We start from the raw sequence: 16,060 nt of genomic DNA, 5'->3' as shown, positions 1-16,060 counted from the left end.
CGACAGAAAAGCGAACTTTGGTATTCCGAGGGTCGAGTGGTGAGGCTTCGTTTATAGGACCTACACATTTCGTTGAAAAGTTGAATAGGGTTCTCTACATATTTATGTCAGTTTACAAGTGATCTTACTTGTCAGCCAGGTTGGCCTAGTGGTCAGGCGTCTGGCTCTAGGTCAATACTCCCGTGCTAAGGAAGAACGCCGTGTGAACTTTCGAGAGTTGCCAAATTTATTACGATAAAATATTTATTTATAAGGAAAGTTACATATATTTTTCTTTGAAATTTTCAGGAACTAGGTGAAATTGCGGAAATAATTCGCTGAAATTTTTGAAGAAAAATATTCATAATTTTGGTAGGAAATTTATGTTTCATCGAAAGGCATTTGGCAAGGACTGAATGTTCATATGGCGTTTATCCTTAGCACGGCAGATTAGGTCCCGGATTCAGATACCGGCGGCGGCGACAAATTTTCATAAAACTGACGAGTAAATCTGCAGAAGCAGAAGCCACTCGGCCGTAATCCCTGATTGAACATTTGAAAACCTGGGGCATGGATGTGCACTAACCCTGCTACAAGGACTTTATGTCCACCTACCTTTCGTCCATTAAATACATGTCCACCGCTATTTATGTCCACTAAACGTAAGTCCAGTCTTTATTAAGTCCACATGATTTAATGTCCAACCATGAATATGTCCAAAATTGTCCAAATTGTGGACATGTTATGTCCACATTTTTTTATTCTCATTTAAATGACAGGAACCACCTCAAAAATAAATGCATACTACTACTACCTTCATTCTTAAAAACATTTCATTCATGAATCAAGTCATGAAAGAGAACAGACTCTAAGAGCAGATAAAAACATATGTTCATGTGTACACTGTACGGATATGATAAGATGAAAACCAAAGCGGGAGCCTAGGAATCGCTCCAATGCCAAATTAAACATTTTTCAGTAACAGATGCAGTCAAAATTGAAAGTTCTCTTTAACTAGTTATTTCGTGCGCCTTCAATCTTGTAGGATACTGTGCAACGCCTCTGACGCGAAATAGTTGCTCAAAGCGTTGCGGCGCGGCAGGCGACCAGCGTGACACGCGCATAGGCGCCTACAAACCTAACGGGATACTTCACGCGTTGCGCAATGCGAGAAGTATCCCGTTAGGTTTGTAGGAGCCCGTGCGCGTTCTGCGCTGCTAACACGCCGCTCCGCTCTGTGTTTGGCTCTAATATTTAGATACGCGGAGTCAGCGTTTTTCAACTCATGATTTTGAAATGTTTGCAGTCTCTGCATTGATTATTCCCTTTTAAACTGATGAAAAAGAAATATGTACTACTGGAAAATATAATGTGTTTTTGTAAATATAATATTCGTTCCGTATCAAATTTAATGATTTCCAAAGCATTCAAATTTATTCTTTTATGTTTTGGGCTTTTACTGTGCCGCAGCGTGGTGTAAGCGCAACCATCGCTCAAAATTGGATGTTTGACTTAAGGAGGTCGATGTACAAATAAGTTAAAAACAAAAAATTGCGTGCTTCTTAGTTTTTTTCCTCTTTTATTAATTTTTGTATAGTTTCTTTTATCACAACTACGGCTCATTGAGATTCATATCGATGCCATTCCTTGGAAAAGGTTTTACAAATATTTACCATGTTTTTAAAATGTAAATTTTTTTAAAATGAAGTAATCAATTTCATTAAAAAAAAAAGAATGTACATTCAAGGCATATTTTATATCGGAAATTTCAAGGATAGAAATGAAACCAAGTTTTTACCAAAGACAATTTGAAAAGATGAATCAAAAGAAGAAATTAATACATGTATTTCATTTAAAATATGAGTTACGATAACAACACCTCATTCTCTCTTAATTTCCTCATTTCGATATTGTCAATATAATTTTACACACGGACTAAGATATGACGCTTGAATTTGATTTTAGTGGACTTTAAATTTGTGGACTAACTTGGTGGACGTTTAAGTAATGGACTTAACAATCGTGTGGGCTTTAGAACTGTGGACGTAAAAATTTTGGACGAAAAGTCAGTGGACGTAAAAAAAGTGGACATAAAGTCCGTGTACCCGGGTTAGGGTTCGAGTTATGCTCATTCAATGTTGCAGAATCCTCAAATGGATTAAACCCCGCAAATAACTTTAAAGAAAAACATCATATTTGTCCCATTTGAGAATAATCTACGTTTTTTTCTATTTGCGTCACTCATCTATATTATTCTATTTTGTTTCAGGTAAGTGTCGGTTATGTGCGCCCGTTAATTTTCATGTAAGTTGTAAGTGTTGCATTGTATTCCGTTTTAAAATTTAATGAAGAGTAAGTCAGTTGCACAGGTCACAGACTCGTGTTTTGATTCTTGTTTTTTGCTGACAGGCTAAAAATAATAAGATCCGTCCAAATAGCGACTTTCTACGCTCAATCGTAACAGAGATATCGCGCGATTTATGACGTCATCCTCCGCGTTAGTGACACCCTTGGTTTCTTCTGCCTTGTTTTCATCCGAGTGTCGGGTTGAGTAACCAGTGCAATAACTCAACCAAGATATGGGGGGTACATTGAACGTAGAAAGTTGCTGTTTGGATGGACCTTGATATTTTTAGCTGATCTGCACGAACGAAGCATCAACGCTCAATTCTGTGACCAAAGCAACCGACTCATTCGCGAAATTTCTCTTAATAAGTACGATCAGTCATCTTTTGACAAATTAAAATGCTACCATTTGGAGAACAAGAAAGGTGGTCTCGTCTCGTATGTTCCACCATTCATCAGTACTGAGTCACCACACTCTTTCACTTTCAACTTATCACTTTCTACGAGAGATAAATCACGTATTCACATCATATGAGCAGCTAAAAACACCTAATTTATAGCTTTCTAACCCAGGCCCAACGATCTAGTGACATGTAATTATCCCCGAGAGACAAGAGAGATTTGACGAAAGGCCGAAACTTTTGGAAAAGTTCACGCAATTAATCTCAACGATCCCTCGAAAGATCTGAACCGTGGCCTCACCTGGTTTCAAGTTTGGCAATTGTTAGCGCTTGACTGATCTCAGAAACCGCATTTTTCCGTCCCACTTTCTTGTTTATAAAATTGACTGCACTGCGCAGCACAGCACTCAATTTTATGGGCCAACTTAAGTTTTGAACAATCTTTATGCCAAAGTTGACGTCGCTAATGATAATTTATTACTCAACCTCCGCTTGAACGTACTTTTGCTGAGTTTGACACGAATTAAAATGCGAATTTCAGCACTTCCTTGAGTATTCACGTGTGAGGGCAATATATAGGACTATACGTGACATTTCACGGTGAAAAGGAACTTTGTTTACGGGTTTCGTTAACGTTCTTAGGGATTCTGATGAGTTGGGAAGTTATAACTTCTCGTTAAGGTCCCAAACTTTTAGCCGTCTCCAATTAATTATATACACTAATTAAAAATTTTTGACTGAAATTCTGTGTCAAAGTCTACATAGCGCTCAAAAATGCCGAGTGATGTGAATGTGGAGCGGAATTCGTACTTTTTTCAGAGTGACTCACACTACCACGGAGCAGAATCTACTCTTTTTGAGGGGTGTCGCACGCTTTCTGGTACTCATTTCACTTCCCATCCATATCTTTTATGGGTTTTGGGCGCTATATAGACTCCAGCACCGAATTTCACTCCTCGATTTTTAATTGTGCCATGAACATTCTGAGCATTTCGTTGTTAATCTCCGAGTAAAAAAAAGAAAAAGTCGAAAAAATCCTCAATGTCAAATTGAAGCACGTAAAAAACGTAGTGAACACGAAGTTCGGTTCACTGTGCGTCGAGTCAACAGGCATCAGTGGCCGAATGCCAAAGAGATTCACAAGACCAACAAGTGTCAGTTGGATGTGGCAAAGAAGGGACCACTAGACAAGAAACAATTAAAGCATTATAATACACGTCTTCTCCTCTTTTGGACTCAAATCAAGTGGACTTCACTTTGCAATTCGGAACACAATTCCTGGCTCAGTTTAGAAACAACGTATGTACCATTAGCTTTTCAATGTGCATAAGTGTCTTTACAGATGAACGAGGAATTGTAGTTCCTGACTATTGCAAAATGAAGTCCAATTCCAACAAAATTTTCGCAACGAACATAAATGGCATTCATGTTTAGGTACACAGTCCAAACGTGGCATTTTGACAACCCATTTGGAATCATTACAGAATATACCTAATGCCGCAATCAGACGCTGAATTTAGCAGCTGAATGTGGAAGTCAACAGTCATCGCCCAACGGCTGAAATTTAGCAAATTCGAGTTATTTTCATCCAGATGTGTATTAAATCTACTCGAATTGTTCAGAAAAATTCAAAATTGGTCCGATGGTTGCTGAGTTTTGCGCGTCACGCGCAAAATTCAGGCATCGGGCCGATGACTTCCACATTCAAGCCACATTCAGCTCCCACATTCAGCGTGTGATTGCGGTGTTTATCACCAGGCACTTGACGGTTACAAGAAATATAGCATCACCGAAATCATTATCTAGTGGGATTATGTCGTGAAATTCAAATCAAAAAGTGTTTAAAATTTTATCTCGCATTTCCAGACAGACATCATTTATCAAAGCCCAGTTCGAGTGTCTTCTGTTGTTTCGACTGTTTTGGGTAAAAGTGGTGCCAGTCAATTATTCTGTCTTAAATCTTGTGTTTTTTGTAGTGTTTATTTTCATTAATCAAAGAAAGAGTCAGTTTTTGTGCATACATACATATGAAGCCGGTACCTCAGCGCACTAGAGCGCTCTGCGACTCCAAATCGCCATCGGAATCGATCCTCCCACAAATCATCGGGCAGATTACACCGTCTGATCTCCCCCTCCACTCCCTCCCGCCAACCTATTACTGGACGTTCACGCCGCCTTCTTCCGGGAGGAACCCAAGTTTTCGTGCAGTGAAAACAAAAATCGAACTTAATGTACACGGCATTTTTTTTACACATTGTGTCTTTCAAAGTGTCGTCAAAATGTTTAAAACGGTCCAGATCTCTTTTAATTTGATTTTAACACTCTCAGTACTTACTTCTGAGTCTTATGAGTATTATGATACCAAGGGCGATGCTCTGTTCTTGTCACCATACATCGAAAACTGGCAACTTGAACAGGGTCAAACCCGGCTATAGTCCCTTGGGTTGAGTGACCTTACGCACGTATTTTTGATGGATTCGGTTGAAGTAGTGACGGAAAACTTTCTTAAGTACAGGTGATTCTGCGGTTGATTAAAAATGTATTTATCTTGCAAAAATGGCGGCCCAGCGTTATCTAAAACAATTAATAATCTGCACTATTTGCACGTTTTCTATGCGATTTTACTGCTGAGATGATGATTCCTATTTCCTGCTCTTATCTTGAGCAACTTTTTTAAATTCTCGGGGATTAATTTGCACACACTCCAAAATGAAGGAGTTTTGAAAGGATTCATTATTTAGCCGTCTACAGATGGCGCAGCGGGCTACGTTTATCGTTCCCGTAAGTCCTCTATTATCTCGAGCAATTTCTTTAACTTTCCAGAAATCAAATTGCATACAAACCGAAATGAAGGACTTTTGAATGATTGTATTCCTTGGCAGTCAATAAAATGTGTTGCCTTATCAATGTTCCGCCTAATTTATGGTGACCTAACCATTTAAGTACAACTTCTTTTGGAACATGATCAGAAAAATGGTGAATTGAGTGTCATACGGCATCAAAATTGCTTTCAACCTCCTTCTCAAAGAGGAAACAGAAACACATTATCTCGGGCTAACGCAAATATGACTTTTTGCAAATCAGAAGGCATCACTGCATTACTTCCGAACTTAAGTAGTTGAAATTGTTATTTTATCGGAGAATAAAGTTCGACTTAAAAATGTTTCCACTCGAGATTTCAAACTGTATCCTTCAAGCGGCACGTATCAGTCTCTTATTGCGTTGCCTCCGCGAATGTGATCATAAAAATTCATGTACCTATAAGAATGTGAATCTTGGTTTGATTATATTTTTTAAGTTAATCACCTTTAGAAGAAAATAGTGTAGGTAACGCTACATGTTACATTTGGGACAGTACATTTAATTTCTAATTTGTGGATACTCTACAGTGCGTAGTTACTTTGAGCTGTGAAATTTTAAATTGTAAAAACAATTGGAACATGGAAAAGATAAGGCAAAAATGGTTCATCAATCTGATGCTCACTGCGTTCCTGAGTTCTGTCACAGCGTTTGTTGACGGTTACAGCCGAGGTAAGAATAACGTACCCGTAGCAGACTCCAGACTAACAGAGGATGACGCTTTATTTTTAACATCTTACATCGAAAATGGGCAAATCGAAAAGGGACAGAACTTAGCCAAAGTACCACCGATGCTGAAAAATGTCGACAGCTTCTCTGGTTACTTGACCGTCAACAAATCCACCGACTCGAACCTCTTTTTCTGGTTCTTCAAAAGCCAGCAAGGTGACTGGAGGAAAAAACCGCTGGTCGTCTGGCTGCAGGGTGGGCCTGGATCCAGTTCCATGTTTGGCCTCTTCACAGAATTAGGACCATTTTTTGTGACTAAAAACCAAAAATTAAAGAGGAGGAAATACTCCTGGCACCGAAAATACAATCTTGTCTTCATCGACAACCCAGTTGGAGCCGGGTTCAGCTTCACGAAGAAAGATTCAGGATACGCGCGTGACGAGACAGACGTTGCCAGAGACCTCTACGAAGCGTTGGTACAGCTCCACAAACTCTTCCCGACTCTACAAAGGAACAAGCTATTCATCACGGGCGAGTCCTACGCTGGAAAGTATATTCTAGCGATTGGACACAAAATATATCAAGAGAACAAAGTGTCTAATTTTAAAATCAATCTCGCCGGGCTAATGATTGGCAATGGTTGGACCGATCCAGTTCATATCGTCGACCAATCTGCATTTTTATACAGGCTTGGGTTGATTGACTCGATGACGAGAGATGACTTTCAGAGAAAAGAGGATGAAATCCGGGATAATATAAGATCGGGTCAATACATGCTCGCTAACGAGCTACGCGAGGAAAAGTGGAGAAGAATCAAGCAAATAACGGGGCTGAAAAATTTGTTTGATTTTGTAAACGATAGTGTGGGTGATTTTCGGCCCGTGATCAAATTCATGAATGATTCTAAAATTCGTAAGGTAATTCATGTTGGTAACTGCGCTTTCAATAATGGAGATAAAACCTTCGAGAATCTCAAAGCGGATTTAATGCAGTCCGTGAAGCCCTTGGTGGAAAAGCTTCTGGCAGCAAAGGAGTTCCCGATTTTGTTTTTTACTGGTCAACTTGATATTCTCGTCACTCACGCTCTTAGCGTAACATTCTACGATTCTCTGGAGTGGCCGTGTGCCAGTGAGTATCATAAAGCCAAGAGGTGTCAGTTCAAAGTTGGAGCGGAAATAGCGGGGTATTACAAAACAGCAGGGACATTTACGGAGGTCATGGTGCGAAATACGGGTCATATGGTACCCACTACGCAACCAAAGTGGGCTTTTGCGCTTATGGACAGGTTTATAATCAATAGTTCCTCATTTGTATGTTAAATCTGATGAGAGTCCCGTGCTCCTCCTTTTCACACAAAATATTTTTTGTGCTTATAGGAACTGATCCAAAAATAGATCATATGGAAACAAATTCAAATCTATATTTGACTTGATTGATGAAAAAAAACTTCATCTCCTGTTAGAAATTAACCTATATTTTTGCGAATGCTTGGAGGAAGAAAATGGAAATTTTGGCGCAAGTCTGACCTTGGAATTTGAAAATTTGAAGGGATTAAAGCCCTGAAGCCCGGAAACAAAAACTTTTAGGTCATGGATAAACGTTGTTAAGTTTTTTTTTTAAGTAGAATTTTTTCTCCAGAGGAAACGTCCTTTCTCTTCGATTCGGTCACACAATTTTTTACAACTGTCGTCACTCTTTGATAAGAAAATATACAAAAAACTAAGTGAAAAACTTTGCCGAAATATTGTTTTGCAATTTGTCTGATGAAATCTTCACTTTATAACTCAACTACAAATAAGTACGAAAGAGAAAAAAAAAACACTAGAATTACGTAGTGCTCCTATTCATCTGCCTCAGCCCCCCCCCCCCCCATATCAGTCTTTCATTAATACTTATTAGAGTTCATATTTTTTACTCTAATGAAAATATTGGTAATTTTTTGCCTTGATTTACCCATCGAATGGTGAAGGTCCAGCACTAATCCCCAATCCTGTTACTTACAAAGTGAACAGTGTTTTAAAGTTTAAAGAGAGGTGGTAATCATAAAGCTCCACAGATAAAGCGTCTTGGACGTTGCCAGCTCCTTTTCAAACAAAGAAAAAATATAATTTTGTTTGTGTATCACTCATACAAATGTGAAAAATTGGTCATTAGAAACACAGTTTGAACCTAAAGAAACTCTCGGTTTATTTTATCAGGGAGGAATTAAGTGGGATTCACAATAATCTTTAATTGAGATTTCAAGCAGTACCATTTGGACGCATTTCTGCCAAACGGAACTATGTGCATCATGATATCAGCCCTGTTATACACTTATTCTTATAGGACGCAGGGCTCATGTCCTAATACGTATAGTTCCGTTTGATAGAAATACGTCCATTTACATGGGGTATCAGTTTTCTGTCCATTTGATGCTATGCAATAAAAAATCATTCAATTCATGACTTCTTCATGATGTTAATAAGTTGGACGATTAAAATTTAAAAGCTTTTAAAGTGAAACAGCACATTAGGGCGTTGTATTTTTCTTCTCATTAATGCGCGAACTCAATTGTGCGGATTTACCTCTAGTGTGGTGGCTGTTCCTCAACGTTGTGAAATAATACATTGACCGTCAAATGGTTTAATTATGTACGTATCAAGCCAGAGATATTTGCTGATTTTAGCATTCTTTACGGTCTTGAGTTTGATTTCCGGTTTCATCGACGATTACGGCCGTGGCAAGAATAATGTACCAGACGTATCTTCCGGATTAACGCAAGACGATGCTCTGTTTTTAACACCCTACATCGAAAATGGGCAAATCGAAAAGGGACAGAACCTAGCCAAAGTACCACCGATGCTGAAAAATGTCGACAGCTTCTCTGGTTACTTGACTGTCAACAAATCCACCGACTCGAACCTCTTTTTCTGGTTCTTCAAAAGCCAGCAAGGTGACTGGAAGAAAAAACCGCTGGTCGTCTGGCTGCAGGGTGGGCCTGGATCCAGTTCTATGTTTGGTCTCTTCACAGAATTAGGACCATTTTCTGTGACTAAAAATCAAAAATTAAAGAGGAGGAAATACTCCTGGCACCGGAAATACAATCTTGTCTTCATCGACAACCCAGTTGGAGCCGGGTTCAGCTTCACGAAGAAAGATTCAGGATACGCGCGTGACGAGACAGACGTTGCCAGAGACCTCTACGAAGCGTTGGTACAGCTCCACAAACTCTTCCCGACTCTACAAAGTAACAAGCTATTCATCACGGGCGAGTCCTACGCTGGGAAGTATATTCCAGCGATTGGACACAAAATATATCAAGAAAACAAAGTGTCTATTTTAAAGTCAATCTAGCGGGGCTTATGATTGGGAATGGTAGCGCGGACAGGCTTCATATGCTCAATTACTCTTTCTACTTACATAAGCTTGGACTTATAGACTCTCGGACGAGGGATGACTTCCAGAAAAGAGAGAACGAAATGCGGGCTCTTATCAGATCGGGACAATACTTGCTTGCCAACGACTTGCGGAATAAAGAATTGAGTGAATTCAAGCAAAAATCAGCGCTAAAAAATTTGTATGATTTTGTAAACGACGAGATAGGCGAGGATGGCCCTGAAATTATTTTTATTGATAGTCCACGGACCAGAAAAGCAATTCACGTAGGGAGTTACCCATTCAATGACGGAGATAAAACGTACGAAAATCTTGAAGCGGATATAATGCAGTCTGTGAAGCCCTGGGTAGAAGAGCTCCTTGCAGCGGAGAAATTCCCGATTTTGTACTATAGTGGTCAACTTGATATCATTGTCGCCTACCCGTTAAGCGTGGCATTTTACGATTCTCTTGAGTGGCCGCATGCCAGTGAGTATCATAAGGCCAAGAGGTGTCAGTTTAAAGTTAATGTGGATGTGGCAGGATATTACAAGACGGCAGGAACATTCACGGAGGTCTTGGTCCGGAATGCGGGTCATATGGTGCCCACTACTCAACCGAAGTGGGCTTTTGAACTTTTGGACAGGTTTATAACAAACAGTAGCTCTTTCAAGTGTTAAAATTCAGGAAAGCGTATATCAAGGAACAAGCTTTTGCGGAGCTCTATTAAACGTGTATCTAAAACAGTGACAATGTTTAGTACATGCTTCATGTGAATGTTTTGAAACATGAAGCAAGCTAATTTCAGCGTGAAGGCATAAATTTTAGTTTATGTGTAGGCTTAAGGCACTGTACATGTTTTAATTTGCATTTCAAATGCTGTTACATTGGGTTTTTGGGGTAATTTGCCCACTTAGGAGCGTTGACTTAATTAGATGCACGTGAAAACTCATTAAACGGATAAATTGTTGCTCCTTTGTATCGTATTTTAAGAAGTAAGCAGCGAAAACGTTGCTAACTCACTTTTTTTAGCTGTAAATGATCAGATGAGGTACAAGAATAAAATTTGCTTCAAACATTGTCGAGAGCACTACTCTATTCATTGTGTTTCTCCGGGGAGTTAAAATGAGATTTCGAGAAGGGTTTTACAATAATAATCAACGCATGGCGAGAAACATGAAATTTACAAAAACATCTATATGTATATCTTGATTATTGTGTCTGTAAAATATCCGACAGTGTTTACTTTGTGCCAGAAAAATTGCTTATCCTTATCAAATTGAATTGTTATCGAGAACATACGCTGCACGATTCGCAAGGTAACAGTAAAAGCTCGTTCAGTCGAACTACGGTTAATACGAAATACCAATTAAGTCGAATTTTTTCTCGCTCCCTACAAAATTCGACTCAGCGAGCTTTCACTATATATAAATAAAAATTAATTGAAAAAAAGGGAAGCCTCTTGTCCTCGTAAAGTAAATATTACTATAATCTGGCAATGATGCAGACTTACATATTTTTAAAGTTTTGTCATCAATATTCAAGATTCTGGCGGAAAAAGATAGACATACTTGAAGTGATGAAAGTCTGATATCCATACTGGAAGTGAGAAAGCACATCTCCATTTGCGACGTTGCAGACTTCCTGATATACTTTGCTGTTTTTTTTGGAAAACTAGTGAACGTAAATTCTTTAAAATTTCCTCGAGTTTTCTTCTCTGTAAGCAGATTATTCTCCAAAAATTTCAAGCTAATGGCTTTGTTTTCTTCGAAGAAATAGGATAGAAGCGAAAATTTTGAAGCACTGCGATGGATACGTGGTTTCGCATTTTTGAATTACGTACATGAGAGCCCCATTATTAGAGCTATGGCACAGGTCAACAAACACTAGGAATTAGAATATACAATAATTAAGAATATAAATTACAACTGTTACAACTGTTAGGTGGTGGTTAGTAGAATGTTACTCAACAGCTGAATTCAGGAATTCATTTAAATCATAAAATGCCTTGCTTAGGAGGAGATTTCGAAGTAAATTAAATAATTTCTTTACTTCTCCATCGCGGAGTTGTTGTTTGATGTTCCAGGGTAGAGCATTTATTATATATTTTTAAAACGTGGTAAATAATATTATACGTAATTTGACACGGAACGAATATTATATTTACAAAAACACATTATATTTTCCAGTAGTACATATTTCTTTTTCATCAGTTTAAAAGGGAATAATCAATGCAGAGACTGCAAACATTTCAAAATCATGAGTTGAAAAACGCTGCCTCCGCGAGTTTAAATATTAGAGCCAAACACTGAGCGGAGCGGCGTGTTAGCAGCGCAGAACGCGCACGGGCTCCTACAAACCTAACGGAATACTTCTCGCATTGCGCAACGCGTGAAGTATCCCGTTAGGTTTGTAGGCGCCTATGCGCGTGTCACGCTGGTTGCCTGCCGCGCCGCAACGCTTTGAGCAACTATTTCGCGTCAGAGGCGTTGCACAGTATCCTACACGATTGAAGGCGCACGAAATAACTAGTTAAAGAGAACTTTCAATTTTGACTGCATCTGTTACTGAAAAATGTTTAATTTGGCATTGGAGCGTTTCCTAGGCTCCCGCTTTGGTTTTCATCTTATCATATTCGCACAGTGTACACATGAACATATGTTTTTATCTGCTCTTAGAGTCTGTTCTCTTTCATGACTTGATTCATGAATGAAATTTTTTTAAGAATGAAGGAACTCTTCACCTCTAAAATCTAAATTTTCGTATATACTCCCATTTTCAAAATTCTCTGTAAAGACGTTAATAGCCTGTGACGTTGAACGTCTTAAAATATACTAACTAACTAACTAGTAGTAGCATGCATTTATTTTTGAGGTGTTTCCTGTCATTTAAATGAGAAGAAAAAAATGTGGACAAAACATGTCCACAATTTGGACAATTTTGGACATATTCATGGTTGGACATTAAATCATGTGGACATAATAAAGACTGGACTTTACGTTTAGTGGACATAAATAGCGGTGGACATGTATTTAATGGACGAAAGGTAGGTGGACATGAAGTCCTGGAAGCCTCAAGTGATAATCATTCAGACTTTGCTTCATATAGCTTATGAAACGATGACAAAAGTTTTCAGTCCGTACACTGACCGAGGAATTCAGTCATAGTATTTGAACTGCGGCACAGTTTTAACAAACGCCCTCTGTCGAAGAATGTGAGCCTTATTCGTCAATCCCAAACGAAAGAACGTAACTATATTTCAATGTTGCCAAATTTATCCTTACAAATTGCAATTTACGAGGAGGATCGTAGACGTTTCTTACTGAAAACTTCACTGATTATTCCTCAGATCTCATGCAAAAATCAAAAAAGTTCGCGCAAAAATTGCACAGGTGCTATTTTTTAAATAAAAATTTAATTGTTCAAGTCAATTTTGCATTCTTGGAAGGAAATTGCCTTCCTCCGTCCGGGACACAGCGTATTGAAAGCTACCAAAACCTTTGGCCACTTCATCCCAAGTTTGGTTGCTATGAACGAAAACTTTAGTTACTTTGACTGAAAACTTGTGTTCGGTATGGATAGAAATTTTTGGCCATGTAGGGTGGATCCTCTGCGATCGCAAAAAAACTTATTCTTCATCATTAATCTGAAATGAAGCCCTCATTTGATTGAACTTGCTTCTTTTAGAAAATTTTAAATACATTGTAAACGCTGCAGAAACTCATTACAGCATTGCTGCGTCGAGTTTTCCGTCTCACCCATTCTCTCACGTAAAAGAGCCACTGATCGGAAATTACAAAGTAAATAGGTTGAGGTCGCGTAAACGAAGCCAATTTTTTCCCTTTAAAAAGAAAGATGCTGCTGTCTCGCGGTAATAATAATTTGTTTAGTGTTGTTGCAAGTCCGGACCCCAGTTAAAAACAGGAAGTTGGTTTCCCAGCCGCAAGATAGAAGAGAGAGGGTCGAAGGTCAAGCTAAATACTTAATGCAGGTCTTATGTAGCCGGATTGGGGGTGTTGGACGCAGGTAGAGAGGGGAGGGGTTGGAAAACTTTTACTATGATCCTCGATGCTCATACGCTAAGTTGTCGGGTCGCAATTTTAATCTAATTAAGACAGCTCTCCATTAATCCTTTAAGTCGCTGTGTACATACAACTGTATGCTCGGTTCAGATGGAATCCTATATAAGTCGAAAAATCAAAATCTGCGGTCCCAACCGGTCACACACGCGGACATTCACCATTGACAACAGTTTTTAAGCCAAAATAAAAACCTTTCAGCAAACTATATCATAATCCGTGAGCGTCCGCATCAGAGTAGAAGCTAAAAAATGGAGGGTGATTTTTTTGGAGAGTGGAGTGCTCTTTCAAAATGGTGGAACATATCGTGATTGTACAGAGGAGAGGCGTGAATGATCGATTACCTACCGATATTTTCCCATTGAAGCTGTGGCAAAAGATCCTTGAAAACATCATGTTTATCGATCCTTTTCCAAAGGTTTAAATGGCAGATCAATCGATAAATCGCAAAACACGTCCCACCACTGTAATTGAATGACTTGATAGAATGCAGTATTAATCGTTCACAATCAGTCACGAGCTGTTAAGGTCATTTATTTGCAAAATGTGGGCGTAAATTTTCATTAAGATCCGACACTTAAGTCATTCTCGGGTGAAAAAACGAACTTTTCGAATTCACAAAATTCCCACTTGCAATGTGTATATTTACTTAGAAAATGTAGGTAAGTCATTTGTACAATCACCAATTTTTTCCAACTACCTGCAAAAATTTGCAAAATTTTGGGCAAAAGTAGCATAGTTGTATTCCTATCTCGTATTAAATGGTTATGCAATTTGTAATTTATTCTTCAATTTTGAACAGAGTTACGCCCCCGTTGGAGAAACGAAAAATATTCATCGTCCTGAAAATGGTGGATCAAATATTTCAATCGTTCCCTCTCAAAGCTATTTTGTATTCAGAGTTAAACTCAAACAAGCCACGCACCTAGTAACTCTATTGAAATTGATTCTAAATTTCATGACGGTGTCCTTTCTCTAATATCTTTCGAAGTACATTACATTTTTTTCCACAATGCGCCTGTTGATAATGGTGAAACTTCAAATATCCATATCTCAACTATGCTGTCTTATTTTCAAATTCTAAATTCGTTAAAAGTAAAATGCCAGTTAACATTTTCTCGAGAGGTTTCAGGAGATCATCCTTGAGCGAGCAAAGAAAAATCGCAAGACATTTTGTGCATATCGCTGAACAGTTACCTTTTAAAAGCATTGAAGAGGCGCAGAAAATGTGCAACGACGAAAATAAAGATACGTGGTTCTATGATTTCGACTTCGTTATGGAAGAAAGGAGCAGCTATGGATACGGCCCTATAAGTATGAGAGATAATAAATGAGTCGTTAAAATGAGACAATTTACCAACGCCGCGCCAACGTCCTGGTCGTAAACTACCTAAGCACTGAGTTTATATTATCTCAGAAGCTGTTTCTCTAACTTTCTATTGTTCTTCAACATCTCTTGTTGATCCAACCTGCGATAAAACTAAACTAGAATATTCATAGAGTAATATTTACTGCGGCGTGCTTCTCTGCAAAGAAGACCCATGACCGCAGAGGTAGAAACATATTTTTAAAGTTACGGTAAAAGGTTAAGATATTATGTTACAACGTTGTAATGCCAAATTAAAGCAATAAAATCTTCAAGCAATTTTAGTAGCGTAAGCCATCTTCGAAATAAGACTCTCCCGTCGTGTGGTTAGTTTCCTTTTGCAATTTTTTTAGTGAAAACATGTTGCGTATGCTGCCTTGCTTAGGAAAAACGCCGTATGAACAGTTCAGAGTCGTCAAATTTTCTCAGATAAAAACGTATATTTTCTAGGAGAGTTGTGAATATTAGTCCTCGAAATTTAGAAACTTCAGGTGAAATTGCGAACAAACTTTTCCTAAAAATTGGAGAAAAATTATTAATAGCCTTACCAGGAAATTTGTGTTCTATCAAAGGAAATTGGACAATGCTTGGGGGTTCATACATCGTTTTTCCGTAGCACGGCAATATAGTGATTCTATTCATACCTCGTTCAGAGACCCTATTTTTGATTTTGCGTAGGAGAGAAAGCGTAAAAAGGCGGATGGTGGGTCAGGAATTCCATTCGAGGCTCGGGGAAGTGAGCCCTCGAAAATCGGTTTATGTTTCAGGTCGACGAAGAAGCTCCCCTAGGCCCGTCGGATCCCACTATCAATCAACGCTTCACTGAGCCCGGGACTTGGGGATGCGGCTCATCTGAAGCTCTCATCTCGTCGCCGTCAAATCTAGTATGAAAAACAACCGCTCGTTTCCCGCGGGCCCCTGGATCCCTGCGAGGATCCCTGGATTTTTGGCTTTCGACAACGCCGCTATTTTCCAGATGCAAGAATAATGGACTGCCTCTCGGGGCT

The 16,060-nt window shown here is 38.9% G+C and overlaps 3 protein-coding genes across 3 annotated transcripts in view; all 3 read left to right on the top strand.

The window, feature by feature from the left end:
- The window catches only part of LOC109030866 (arrestin homolog), a 389,313-nt gene that overhangs the window by 175,530 nt on the left and 197,723 nt on the right, over nucleotides 1–16,060 (top strand). The gene's annotated exons all lie outside the window — the stretch shown is intronic.
- LOC140223745 (venom serine carboxypeptidase-like) lies at nucleotides 4,628–7,664 on the top strand. The gene has a single exon (XM_072300992.1). It carries the CDS (start codon nucleotides 6,167–6,169, stop codon nucleotides 7,571–7,573), a length of 1,407 nt encoding a protein of 468 aa, XP_072157093.1. The 5' UTR covers nucleotides 4,628–6,166; the 3' UTR covers nucleotides 7,574–7,664.
- On the top strand, nucleotides 8,141–10,687 carry LOC109030863 (venom serine carboxypeptidase). Its single transcript, XM_019042044.2, is given in 2 exon segments — nucleotides 8,141–9,567; nucleotides 9,570–10,687. Coding segments are annotated over 2 exon segments (1,404 nt in total). The 5' UTR covers nucleotides 8,141–8,882; the 3' UTR covers nucleotides 10,289–10,687.

Source organism: Bemisia tabaci, chromosome 5, assembly GCF_918797505.1.
Source record: "Bemisia tabaci chromosome 5, PGI_BMITA_v3".
Lineage (NCBI taxonomy): Eukaryota > Metazoa > Arthropoda > Insecta > Hemiptera > Aleyrodidae > Bemisia > Bemisia tabaci.
Note: the sequence above shows the minus strand (reverse complement) of the source record. Positions and strands in the feature narration are given on the sequence as shown.